Source organism: Triticum urartu, chromosome 7A (genome assembly GCF_056163025.1).
Source record: "Triticum urartu cultivar PI428250 chromosome 7A, HENAU_Tu73, whole genome shotgun sequence".
NCBI lineage: Eukaryota > Viridiplantae > Streptophyta > Magnoliopsida > Poales > Poaceae > Triticum > Triticum urartu.
In genome coordinates, this window is record NC_141879.1 from 676,556,051 (window position 1) to 676,569,426 (window position 13,376).

General features: G+C 42.0%; 2 protein-coding genes across 2 annotated transcripts; both read right to left on the reverse strand.

The window, feature by feature from the left end:
• Positions 1-429: 429 nt before the first annotated feature.
• Positions 430-1,245, reverse strand: LOC147961377 (uncharacterized). The gene has a single exon (XM_087533781.1). It carries the CDS (start codon positions 1,243-1,245, stop codon positions 430-432), a length of 816 nt encoding a protein of 271 aa, XP_087389907.1.
• A 9,990-nt stretch (positions 1,246-11,235) lies between these two features.
• On the reverse strand, positions 11,236-12,214 carry LOC147961378 (uncharacterized). Its single transcript, XM_087533782.1, has 3 exons — positions 11,975-12,214; positions 11,337-11,909; positions 11,236-11,259 (listed from the first exon to the last, which is right to left on the reverse strand). The coding sequence occupies exons 1-3, from the start codon at positions 12,212-12,214 to the stop codon at positions 11,236-11,238; spliced, it is 837 nt and encodes a 278-aa protein (XP_087389908.1).
• Positions 12,215-13,376: the final 1,162 nt, after the last annotated feature.

Sequence of the window (13,376 nt, forward strand, 5' to 3'; positions counted from 1 at the left end):
TGATACTAGCAATGTCCTCAGATGAGGAATTAGTGATAGCAGAGGCAGGTGAAGAATTTGTAACATTAGAAGCATTTGAACATTCAGGTGAAGAATTAGCAGATTCACGTTCAATGCATTTCAAACATGGAGGAACAAATTTTTCCTGAGCAGCGCTGATTTGTTGAGCAAGTAATGAATCGCGCTCCTTCTGAAGATCTTCATAACTCACTCTTAGCTTCTCAAGATCTTGCTTTCTTTGAAGAAATTCGTAAGAAAGCTTCTCATGATCAGATAAGAGAGTGTTATGATGACCTTGAAAGTTGTCAAACCTGGTCTGAAGTCTTTGAAGATTTTCAGTCAAGGTTTTAGTGCGATCCATTTCTTCACCCAACATATCATCACTTTTGTCTAGCATGTTTTGAACCTTTTCAAAAGCCCTTTGTTGTTTCACAACAATCTTAGCAAGTTTAGAATAGCTGGGCTTAAGGTTTCATCAGATTCATTTTCACTAGAGTCATAGGAGGTATATTTGAGTACCTTGGCACCCTTTGCCATGAAGCAATAGGTGGGAGCGTAGTCATCATTGTCTTCATCAGCCTTGTTGGTGAGGTCATTTTCTTCAGAGTTGAAGATAGACTTGCTGACGAATGCAGTAGCGAGGGCTAGGCTCGCCACACCAGACTCGGTGTCCTCAGATGCCTCCTCTTCCTCTTGTTCCTTAGATTTAGCTTCAGAGTCCATTTCCTTGCCAATGAATGTCCGAGCCTTCTTGGAGCTGCTCTTCTTGTGAGATGAAGACTTTGAGGATTTTGATGATGAAGATTTTGAGGACTTCTTCTTTTTCTTCGCATCATCAGAACTGTAATCATTGTATTTCTTCTTCTTTGATTCCTTTTCCCACTGAGGACAATCTTGAATGTAGTGTCCAGGTTTCTTGCACTTGTGACAAAGACTTTTCTTGTAGTCACTGGATGAGGAATCATTGCTCCTTGAGGGTCTTCCAAAGCGACCACGTCTTGAGAACTTCTGGAATTTCTTCACGAGCAGTGCTAGATCATGACTCAGTTCTTCAGGGTCACCAAGGATGCTACCAGAGTCTTCATCTTCGGACTCAGATACTGCCTTGACCTTCAGTGCACGTGATCTGCCATAGCTCGAACCATAGAGATTTCTCTTTTCAGCAAGCTGGAACTCATGAGTGTTTAGCCTCTCGAGGATATCAGCGGGGTCAAGTGACTTGTAATCAGCACGCTCTTGTATCATCAATGCCAGAGTGTCAAATTAGGAGTCAGGCGAGCTCAGCAATTTCTTCACCACCTCATGGTCGGTGACGTCAGTGGCACCAAGTGCTTGAAGCTCATTTGAGATGTCAGTGAGGCGATCGAAGGTTTGCTGAACATTTTCATTGTCGAGTCTTTTGAAGCGGTTGAAGAGATTGCGAAGAACATAAACTCGAGAGTCACGTTGAGTTGAAACTCCTTCATTGACTTTGGACAACCTATCCCAGATAAGCTTGGCAGTTTCCAAAATACTCACTCTTCCATACTGTCCTTTGCTCAGATGGCCACATATGATATTCTTCGCTTGAGAATCGAGTTGCTTGAATCTCTTCACATCGGTAGTGTTCAGTGAGGGTGAGACAGAGGGAACACCATTTCCCACAACATACCAGAGATCGTTATCAATTGCTTCAAGATGCATTCGCATCTTATTCTTCCAGTAGGGGTAGTCTGTCCCATCGAAGGTAGGACACCCAGCAGAGACCTTGATCATACCTGCGGTCGAAATAACTAAAACTCGAGGCGGTTAAACCAAAATCACACAGAACAAGGGAGTACCTTGCTCTGATACCAATTGAAAGTGCGTTATATCGACTAGAGGGGGTGAATAGGCGATTTTTATGAATTCTTCACTGAGGAATTTGCTAGTGAGGAAATTCCTTGGCGAAGAACTACTTGCAGCGGAATAAGTACTCAGAAGTAAACAAAACAGAAGACAAGCATAGTCATCATGATGAAATGAAGACAAGCATAGAGTACAGAAAGCGTAAACACAGGATAACACGGGATGAAGACAAACAGACTGAAGAAATTGAACTGAGGAAATTGAGAAAGTCTTCAGTCAAAGTCTTCAAACACAGATATGACAAGTAAACAACACAATACTGAGGAAATGAAAGAGTTGAGGAAATAGAACCAGTTGGCTTGGTGAAGAAAATTATTTGGTAGACCAGTTCCAACTGCTGTCTCAGTTGTACATCTGGTTGGAGCGGCTAGGTATTTAAACCTGAGGACACACAGTCCCGGACACACAGTCCTCACCGTATTCATCCAATCACTCGTGGTAAGTCTTCAGGTGACTTCCGAACCTTCACAAACTCGGTCACTTGGCGATCCACAATTCCTCTTGGATGCTCTAGACCATGACGCCTAACCATTTGGAAGAAGCACAGTCTTCAAAGGTAACAAGCGTCGGATCCACGCATGATCAATCTCTTCAGTGATGCTCAATCACTTTGGGTTTGTAGGTGTTTGGGTTTGGGTTTTCGATTTTCCTCACTTGATGATTTTCGCTCAAAGTCCTTGGAGGATGGGATGCTCTCAAATGACAAGTGTCAGTTTCTCGCGGAGCAGCCAACCAGCTAGTGGTTGTAGGGGGCGGCTATTTATAGCCTAGGGAGCAGCCCGACATGATAAGACATAAATGCCATTCAATGATATGACCGTTAGGTGGATAAGATATTTTGGGACAGCTGGCGCATAGCACAACAACTGTCAGAAATTTGAGGTTCAAATTCCTCAGGGCTATCATGTTCCTCACTGTGTAGGCAATCCGCACTGGCGAATTCCTAACTCCTGAGTCAGAACAAATTCCTCAGAGATGAGAAGAACTTCGTCTCTATCACTGAAGAATATGACTGAACTGTATGAGATTTCCAATGGCTTCACTCGAAGGGATTGGTAGGTGTAGGATTTTGAGTTGAGCATCACATGGAACATTTTCCTTAGTATTTCCTCGACCCCCTTTAACAGTACGGTGTTTCCTATGACTCAAGAAAGAGAAAATGAAACTACGAAAACAAAAGTCTTCACGCTTCATGTTCCTCGAATGAATACCAAGTATTCAAGGTCACACCAATTTCTTCACTTTCAAAGTCTTCAGTCGAAGAACTTCATTTTTAGGGGTCGACTTTCTCTGTAAATATCAAACTCCTCATAGACTTATAGACCCGTGTACACTCATAAACACATTAGATCCTTAACCTATAAGTCTTCAATACACCAAAATCACTAAGGGGCACTAGATGCACTTACAATACTCTATTTTCTTGAACTTAATACTCTAGATGCATGCTGGATAGCGGTCGATGAGTGGAGTAATAGTAGTAGATGCAGGCAGGAGTCGGTCTACTTGTTTCGGATGTGATGCCTATATACATGATCATACCTAGATACTCTCATAACTATGCTCAATTCTGTCAATTGCTCAACAGTAATTTGTTCACCCACCGTAAAATACTTATGCTCTTGAGAGAAGCCACTAGTGAAATCTATGGCCCCCGGGTCTATTCTCATCATATCAATCTCCGTCACTTTATTACTGCCTTTGCTTTTTTACTTTTACTTTTATTTTTCTTTGCATCTTTATACCAAAAATACCAAAAATATTATCTATCATCTCTATCAGATCTCACTCTCGTAAGTGACCATGAAGGGATTGACAACCCCTTATCGCGTTGGTTGCGAGGAGCTATTTTTTGGTGTAGGTACGAGGGACTCACGCGTAGCCTCCTACTGGATTGATACCTTGGTTCTCAAAAACTGAGGGAAATACTTACTCTACTCTGCTGCATCACCCTTTCCTCTTCAAGGAAATCCAACGCAGTGCTCAAGAGGTAGCAGTGGACTACTCCCTCCTCATCGTGGTGGCCGCGAGGATGATGAAGATGGCCACCAGAGATGATTCCCCCCCTCCGGCAGGGTGCTGGAATGGGTCTACATTAGTTTTCGGTGGCTACAAAGCCTTGCGGCGGTGGAACTTCTGATCTAGGGTAACCCCGATGGGTTTCAAAATATTTGGGAATTTATAGTGCAAAGAAAGGGTACGGGAGGCCATCAAGGTGGGCACAAACCGCCTGGGCGCGCCAGGGGGCCTGGCGTGCCCTGGTGGGTTGTGCCCCCCTCGGGGCACCCCCAGGTGCAGCTCTGGCCCATTGGGTTCCTTCTGGTCCATAAAAAATCCCCATGGAGTTTCGTTGCGTTTGGACTCCGTTTGGTATTGATTTCCTGCGATGTAAAAAACAAGCAAAAAACAGCAACTGGCACTGGGCACTAGGTCAATAGGTTAGTCCCAAAAAATGATATAAAGTTGCCATAAAATGATTGTAAAACATCCAAGAATGATGAAATAACAGCATGAATACTTCATAAATTATAGATACATTGGAGACGTATCAGCATCGCCAAGCTTAATTCATGCTCATCCTCGAGTAGGTAAATGATAAAAGAAATAATTTATGAAGTGTGAATGCTAGCAAAGTGCATAAGTTTGATCAATGACAATTTCAATCACTTTTCCTAGCATCATAACAACAATTCTTTCTTATAAAACTTCTCATGTCATAATGGCAACCAATTCACATGTTAAGGTTTAAACAATGAATTCTCTTGAAACCCAACAACCTATGTTCTTAGTCACCAAGCAATTGCAATTCAACTTATTCAAAGGAGTCTAAGTAAGAGCTCCACATACTCAACCATCATATAGTCTTCTATGATTGCTAACACTCACCACGTACACATGAGAAAAACGTTTAAACCGGACACATAGAAAGATAGGGGCTTATTGTTTTGCCTCCCAACGTATTCACCTCAAGGGTGATGTCAACAATAATAACTCATGCTACCCATATTTAACCGGACATATGTGCCTAGATCTTTCCTCACCACATGATGCTTGCCAAAAGAGAAAAATAAAAAGGAATATAGAGAATAACATTGAATCTTGCATGAAAGTAAATACATAAAAGTAAAAGATAGGCCCTTCGCAGAGGGAAGTAGGGATTTGTAGAGGTGCCAGAGCTCAAAGCGAAAAATTAGAGATAAAAACATTTTGGGAGGTGTACTTTTCCCACCAACGAAAATGACTTAGAGCTGCCAACACTTTCCATGCTAGACATATCATAGGCGGTTCCCAAACAGAAAATAAATTTTATTCCTTTTTCCACCATACCTTCACTTTCCATGGATAGCCGTATTCATAGGTGCCCTCCATACCAACACTTTCCAAGGAATTTTTTTTGACAACATAAGGTAAATTCATTTTTCATTTCGAGACTGGGCATCCCTAAAACCTTTGCCTTACTCTCATGCAATGACAAGTGAATAAACACTCATCGTGAGAATAACACATCTAGCATGGAAAATATTGGCCACCCCTCACCGCCTCGCGAGCGGTTGAGCACACAAAAGAGAAATTTATTTTTGAAAATTAGAGACGGCACATACAAATTTGCTTAGAACGGCACGGAAATACCGCATATAGGTAGGTATGGTGGACTCTTGAAAATAAGATTTGGGTTTAAGGGTTTTTGGATGCACAAGTAGTATCTCTACTTGGTCCGGAATTTTTCGCTAGCAAAGATGGGGGGCAAGCACCACATGTTAAAGGATCTATGACAATATGACTTCTATGTGAATATGAGCAAACATAAATCATTACGTTGTCTTCCTTGTCCAACTTCAACAATTTTGGCATATAATATTTTGATGGGGGCTCACAATCACAAAAGATTTCCAAGATAGTGTATTTTCATGTGAAAGTTCTCTTCCTTATACTAATTATTCATGAATTGCTTGTATGACCAATATTGTGATTGTCAAGCCTCAAAAGATTTCACTTTCTAAACCCAAATGTGAAGCTACCACTAGCCATGATATGATTTCAACTTCATGACTTTAAATAAATTCAACAATTTACTCATAGGACATAAGTGAAGCACAAGAGTAAATGACAAACTACTCCAAAAAGATATAAGTGAAGATCATACGAGTAGTTAAGTAAATATGTAGCTATTTGAGGAATCTCTCTTATTTAAAAACTTTCAGATCTAAGTATTTTATTAAAACAGCAAGCAAAAACAAAATAAAATGACATTTCAAGGATAGCACACATCATGTGAAGAAGCAAAAACTTAGGCTCAACCGATACTAACCGATAAATGTTGAAGAAGAAAGGTGGGATGCCTACCGGGGCATCCACAAGCTTAGATGCTTGAGACTTCTTGAAATATTATCTTGGGATGCCTTGGGCATCCCCAAGCTTGAGCTTTTGTGTCTCCTTAATTCCTCTCATATCACGGTTTCCTAAATCTCAAAAGCTTCATCCACACAAAACTCAACAAGAACTCGTGAGATAAGTTAGTATAAACTAATGCAAAAACCTTATCATTCTCTATGGTAGCAAATCACTAAAATTATTATTCAACATTGCAAACTAAATGCCTCTGCACATTGATACTCCTATCCTCAAATAGAATCATTAAACAAGCAAACATATGCAAACATAACAGCAATCTGCCTAAACAGTACAGTCTGTAAAGAACGCAAGAGTATCAATACTTATTCAACTCCAAACATTATGAAATTCTACCACACTGTAGAAAACTTATCAGAGCTTAATTTTCAAAAAGTTTCAACATTTTATCACACTCTGACTTTTCTAGGGAATTTTTGCAACATCGATAAACTTTCTATTTTGAAATAGCAACATATAGACTTGTAAAATAAGCATGGTAAAGGCTACCCTTGACCTTTTTATTGAAATGGAAGATGCAAAACATTATTCTAAATAATAGCAAGCAGATCCTAACAAAATAAAATGACGCTCCAAGTAAAACTCATATCATGTGACGAATGAAAACGTAGCTCCGAGTGAGGTTACCGATAATGTTGGAGACGAAAGAGGGGATGCCTTCCAGGGCATCCCCAAGCTTAGTTGCTTGGATCTTCCTTGGATATTAACTTGGGGTGCCTTGGGCATCCCCAAGCTTAGGGTCTTGTCACTCCTTATTCTCCTCATATCGACATCTCTCCCAAAACTTGAAAACTTCAACCACACAAAACTTAACGAAACTTTGTGAGATAGGTTAGTATGATAAATAGCAAACCATTTCACTATTGGTACTGTCGAAGACAAGATTCATAATTGTTTCCACACAATGCCTAATATTTCATATCATTTCCACAATTTATATTGAGCAATATAAGCCATAGAAACTAGAAAGCAAGCAAACTATGCATTGAAAACGGAATCTGTGAAAAACAGAACAGTCTGTAGTAATCTGTACTCCAACCATACTTCTGCTACTCCAAAAATTCTGACAAATTAGGAAGACCTGAGCAATTTGTATATTAATCTTCTGTAAAAGAATCAGGGTAAAAGCATGTCTTTGTGATTTATGAAAATTATTTTCGTGAGTGCATAAGTTTCTATTTTTCAGCAAGATCAAACAACTATCACCCAAGAAGATCCTAAAGGCTTTACTTGGCACTTTATTGAAACAAAAGCAATATAACATGATTACTACAGTAGCATAATCGTGTGAACACACAAAAACAGTAGGTAAAACTGTTGGGTTGTCTCCCAACAAGCGATTTTCTTTAATGCCTTTTAGCTAGGCATGATGATTTCAATGATGCTCACGTAAAAGATAAGAATTGAAACACAAAGAGAGCATCATGAAGCATATGACTAGCACATTTAAGTCTAACCCACTTCCTATGCATAGGGATTTTGTGAGTAAATAATTTATGCGAGCAAGAATCAAATAGCATAGGAAGGCAACACAAGTGCAGCTTCAAAATTCTCAACACATAGAGAGGAAACTTGATATTATTGAAATACCTACAAGCATATGTTCCTCTCTCATAATAATTTTCAGTAGCATCATGAATTAATTCAACAATATAGCTATCACATAAAGCATTCTTTTCATGATACATAAGCATAAAATTTTTTTTACTCTCCACATAAGCAAATTTATTCTCATCAATAGTAGTGGGAGAAAACTCAACAAAATAACTATCATGTGATTGAAAATTAAATCATGATGACAAGTTCCATGGTTATCATTATTCTTTATAGCATACATGTCATCACCATAATCATCATAGATAGCAACTTCATTGTCAAAATCAATCAAAACCTCTTCCAGAATAGTGGACTCATCATTAAATAAAGTCATGACCTCTCCAAATCCACTTTCATCAACATAATCATCATAAATAGGAGGCATGCATTCATCATAACAAATTTTCTCATCAAATTTTGGGGGAGTAAAAATATCATCTTCATCAAACATAGCATCCCAAGCTTATGGCTTTGCATATCATTAGCATCATGGATATTCAAAGAACTCATACTAGCAAAATTGCAATCATGATCATCATTCAAATATTTTGTGCCAAACATTTTATTGACTTCTTCTTCTAACAATTGAGCACAATTTTCATTTCCATCATTTTCACGAAAGGCATTATAAAGATGATCAATAATATGATGCAACCTCAATTCCATTTTTTTGTAGTTTTCTTTTTATAAACCAAACTAGTTATAAAACAAGAAACTAAAAGATTCGATTACAAGATCTAAATATATACCTTCAAGCACTCACCTCCCCGGCAACGACGCCAGAAAAGAGCTTGATGTCTACTACGCAACTTTATTCTTGTAGACTCGTGTTGGCCTCCAAGCGCAGAGTTTTGTATGACAGTAGCAATTTTCCCTCAAGTGGATGACCTAAGTTTTATCAATTCATGGGAGGTGCAGGATGAAGATGGTCTCTCTCGAACAACCCTGCAACCAAATACAAGAAATCTCTTGTGTCCCCAACACACCCAATACAATGGCAAATGTATAGGTGCACTAGTTCGGCGGAGAGATGGTGATAAAAGTGTAATATTGATGGTAGAAATATATTTTTATAATCTGAATAAATAAAAACAGCAAGGTAGCAAACAGTAAACAGGCACAAAGACGGTATTGCAATGCTTGAAAATGAGGCCTAGGGTCCGTACTTTCGCTAGTGCAACCTCTCAACAATGGTAACATATATAGTTGGATCATATGATTATCCCTCAAAGTGGAATAAAGAATCACTCCCGAGTTCCTATTAGCAGAGAACAAAAGATAGGAATTGTTTTTAGGGCACGAAACTACCTCAAAGCTATTCTTTCCGTTCGATCTATTTAAGAGTTCGTACTAAAATAACACAAAGCTATTTTTTCCGTTTGATCTATCCTAGAGTTTGTACTAGAATGACACTAAAGCAAATTCATATTCATAATACTCAATCCACACAAAGAACTATAAGGAGACCCCAAAGTTTCCGTCGAAGAAAAACGTTCATCAACCCCTATGCATAGATTACCCCAATATCATCGCGGGAATCCGCGAATTGAATGCCATAACACATATCAAGTGAATCAATAGGATAACTCATTGTCACCTCAAGTATTCAAATTGCAAGACATATCCATGTCTTCTCATCTCTCAATATTCAATTCGATAAGACAAAACTTTGAAGGGTAAAGATTCAATTCATCATAACAAGATTATAGAGGGGAGAAACATCATATGATCCGACCGTATTAACAAAGCCCATGATATAGATCACGAGAGAGAGAGATCAAACACATAGCTACTTGTAAAAATCCTCAGCCCTGAGGATGGACTACTCCCTCTTCATTGTGGTGGCCGCCGAGATGATGAAGAAGGCCGCCGGAGATGATTCCCCCCTCCAGCAAGGTGCCGGAACGGGTCTAGATTAGTTTTCGGTGGCTACAGAGCCTTGCAGCGACGGAACTTCTGGTTTAGGGTAACCCCGATGGGTTTCGGATATTTGGGAATTTATAGTGAAAAGAAAGGATATGGGAGGCCACCGAGGTGGGCACAACCCGCCTGGGCACGCCAGGGGGGCCTGGCGTGGCATGCCCTGGTGGGTTGTGCCCCCCTCGGGGCACCCTCAGGTGCAGCTTTGGCCCATTGGGTTCCTTCTGGTCCATAAAAAATCCCCGTGGAGTTTCGTTGCGTTTGGACTCTGTTTGGTATTGATTTCCTGCGATGTAAAAAACAAGCAAAAAACAGCAACTAGCACTGGGCACTGGGTCAATAGGTTAGTCCCAAAAAGTGATATAAAGTTGCTATAAAATGATTGTAAAACATCCAAGAATGATGAAATAACAACATGAATACTTCATAAATTATAGATACGTTGGAGACGTATCAGTGGCGGGGAGGTGCTCGGCGACGGAGGCAGGGCGGCGAGGGCGGGCTTGGGCTTAGGCGGCGGCGGTGAGGTCGAGGGCGGCGACGGTGAGGTCGAGGGCAACCTCGGGCGGCGGCGGAGGTTGAGGGCGGCCTCGGGCGGCGGTGGTGAGGTTGAGGGGGGCCTCGGGCGGCAGCGATGAGGTCGAGGGTGTGCGCGATCGACGGTGGCGACAAAGGAGTTGGGGGAACAGGGGGGAGAGGGGGAAAAGGACTTAGCAAAATTTTAAGCCCGCGGGTGGTTAAGTTAAACTAGCAGTAGCGCTGGTAGAAAAACGCGCTCTAGCTAAGTTAGCTATAGCGGGTTCTAGCAAAACGCGCTACTGCTATAGGAAGCAGTTATTTATTTTCCTTTTTCTTTTCCTTTTATCTAAGGAATGTAGCTATAGCGCGGGCTTGTAAAACGCGCTACTGCTATGCCTTTCTCCTTTATTTTTTCTTTTGTTTATCTTTACATTTTTTTTCATTTATCTTTTTCCTACTTCCTTCATTTTCATTTACTTTTCTATTTTTTCCATTTTATTTTCTTTCTTAGCAGTAGCGCTCTATGCAGGAAACGCGCTCCTACAACGCACTTAGTGGTAGCACGCTTTCTGAGGAATCGCTAATACTATTCCTAGCCTACCGCCAACACGGTGGGAATTATAGTGGTAGCGTTTTTTCCAGCACACGCGCTACTGCTATAGCTGTAGCTATAGCACGCTTTGTTAGGACGCGCTACTACCAAGTAGCAGTAGCGCCCTGTTTTAACCAGCGCTACTGCTATACCACTGTGTATAAGGTTTTACCTAGTAGTGTTTGGCCAGGCCTGCTGAAAATTAAGGATTTATTCTTGTCTTTTTGTAGATTTAGTGTTCGGCTTCATTATCGTCGCCTTCCCCACATCCACCTTCTGGTCGCTGATGGTGTACAATATGGTGCACGGGGTTACGTCGGCCTGCAAAGACATGTCTGCAACGTGAGACATCCGAAAGGCAAAGGAAACGGGAGATTATACATTTAGTGAAGAGGGCCGGCGTGACAGATACCGTGAGGGCGTTGAACTCAGCCAAAGAAGAAGCATCGCCGAGCACATCCGAGATGGAGGATGGGCTGCTATGAGCAGGTGCGGGAGCCGGTGCAGGAGCTGGTGCGGGAGCCGGTGTAGGGGCAGGTGCAGGTGCTGGTGCATCGCTAGTCGAACTCCTCCCGAAGAAGTCAGCAAGGGGATAGTCCGCTACATTCTTTTCTGGATTTTGCCTGCTCCAACTGACAACGGCCGGAACCAAGACACCAGACATATCTGCAATCGCCTGTTTTGCGGCAGCTACCGCTGTTGCGACTGTCTCAGCTGATTTCTTCTCAACCGCAATCTCAACCTTCTTGTCGATGTTTTCTTCAGTTAACCTCCGTTTTTCCTTTCTCTCCTCTGTGGTCTCATGGTAGTACTTCTTCCACGTGGCTCCGTCTCCGACACCGTGCACGCGTCCATATGGCGGCCGAGTGTCCATCGGGAGTCTTTTCAATATGTTCAACATTCGGTTGAATGGGGTGTCCCACTTGGGCCTCGCCAACGCCTCAGACGGCGAGTTGCTTTCGTCTGCAATCCTGTGCTGCTCTCTCTGCAAAAGGAACAAGGATTGTTTACAAATATGACTAAACGTGCAGTCGAATTGACTAAAATTACTAGTAGTCTCATGAACTCCGTCGTAACTGGGTCCGTCTCGAAAACCTTCTTGACTGGGTCCCAATGGTACCGGGCCCTGAGGACGTCACACTCCTGCGGGACGGTGAACTTCGCCAAGGGGTCTGGGATGCCCATACTTTCGTGTTCCGCGTCCTCCTTGGCCCATATGGACCTCTTCCTGCCGTAACCACGGCTTCCGAGGTGGTGGCACCCCATGTTCCTCTGTTGAAGCCCCTTCATGTACTTCGACTTATCTTTGGCAGCTTCGGCATCGCAAGCCGCCTTGAATATTTCAAACTGTTGTTTCGTGATTGTCGGATTATCCTTTACAATCACGGAGTAGGGTTCCTTTTTCTTGATGATCCGATGTTTCACTCTTGCATTCTAGGCGGCCAACGCGTCGCTAAACTTGGTCAGCGCGTTTGTTTATCTTCCTCATTGCCGGGTCTTTATCTGGATTTTTATAATCCTTTTCATCCCAGCCCGGGAACAAGAATACCTGGTGCAGCTTCTTTAGGAGGGAGGGCCTCATATTATCTATCTTCTTTAGTTTCTCATCGTTGATGGTGGCGGTTGTCCGTACGATGCAGCCTATTTGATTGCCGTAGCACGCGCGCGCTTCCACAGGCTCTTTTGGCTCAAAATTGTCGTCGTCCACCTCCGTGACCACCAGTCTAGTAGTTATGAGCTGGTGATGTAGACATAGCTACCATAAATACATCTTCAAATATTACACGAGACATCGTTGATACAGTTGCACTCGAACCTATGACTAGAGCGTGTGCTAGACAAATAAATGGCCAGGTACTATCGCTCTTTTGTATGTATAATGTAATCGACGAGAATAAGACGTTGCACTCATGTTTTGATTTATTTGTCCTCGCATATAAAGAAATCAAAAGATCAATTAAAGGGGAGGAACACTGTACGCATGCATGTCATCCACTGTGTTTGCATGCATGGCCTCCACCACCGTGCATGAGGTGCAAGAAGCCAAGGGCACAAAGGCCATACAATTTTGTTTTGCCAACATGGATCAAGAAGAGTATTGGGTCCAAAAGACTTTTACTACACCACGTCGGGTCAACTTGTCTTGTTAACAGAAGTAAACGCCACCACCACGCAATGTCCAGCCTGCGTACGGACCAGGCGTCCCGTCACCCGGCGAACCGACTCGGCCATCAACTGCAATTCCGTTTCGTGGCAGACTAGGATACGCCAAGGCATTACGGCACGTCCGTACTCTTTAATAAATAGGTTGTCTAGGTTAGGGTTTAGACTCGAGTTTTGTTTAGAGAAGTTTAGCTATATTGCTACTTTTACTTGTCTTCGCTCGTAGCGGCTAGTGCGACCGTCAAGACATCCTATCGGAACCCCATCTTGTGAGATTAATCACATCTAG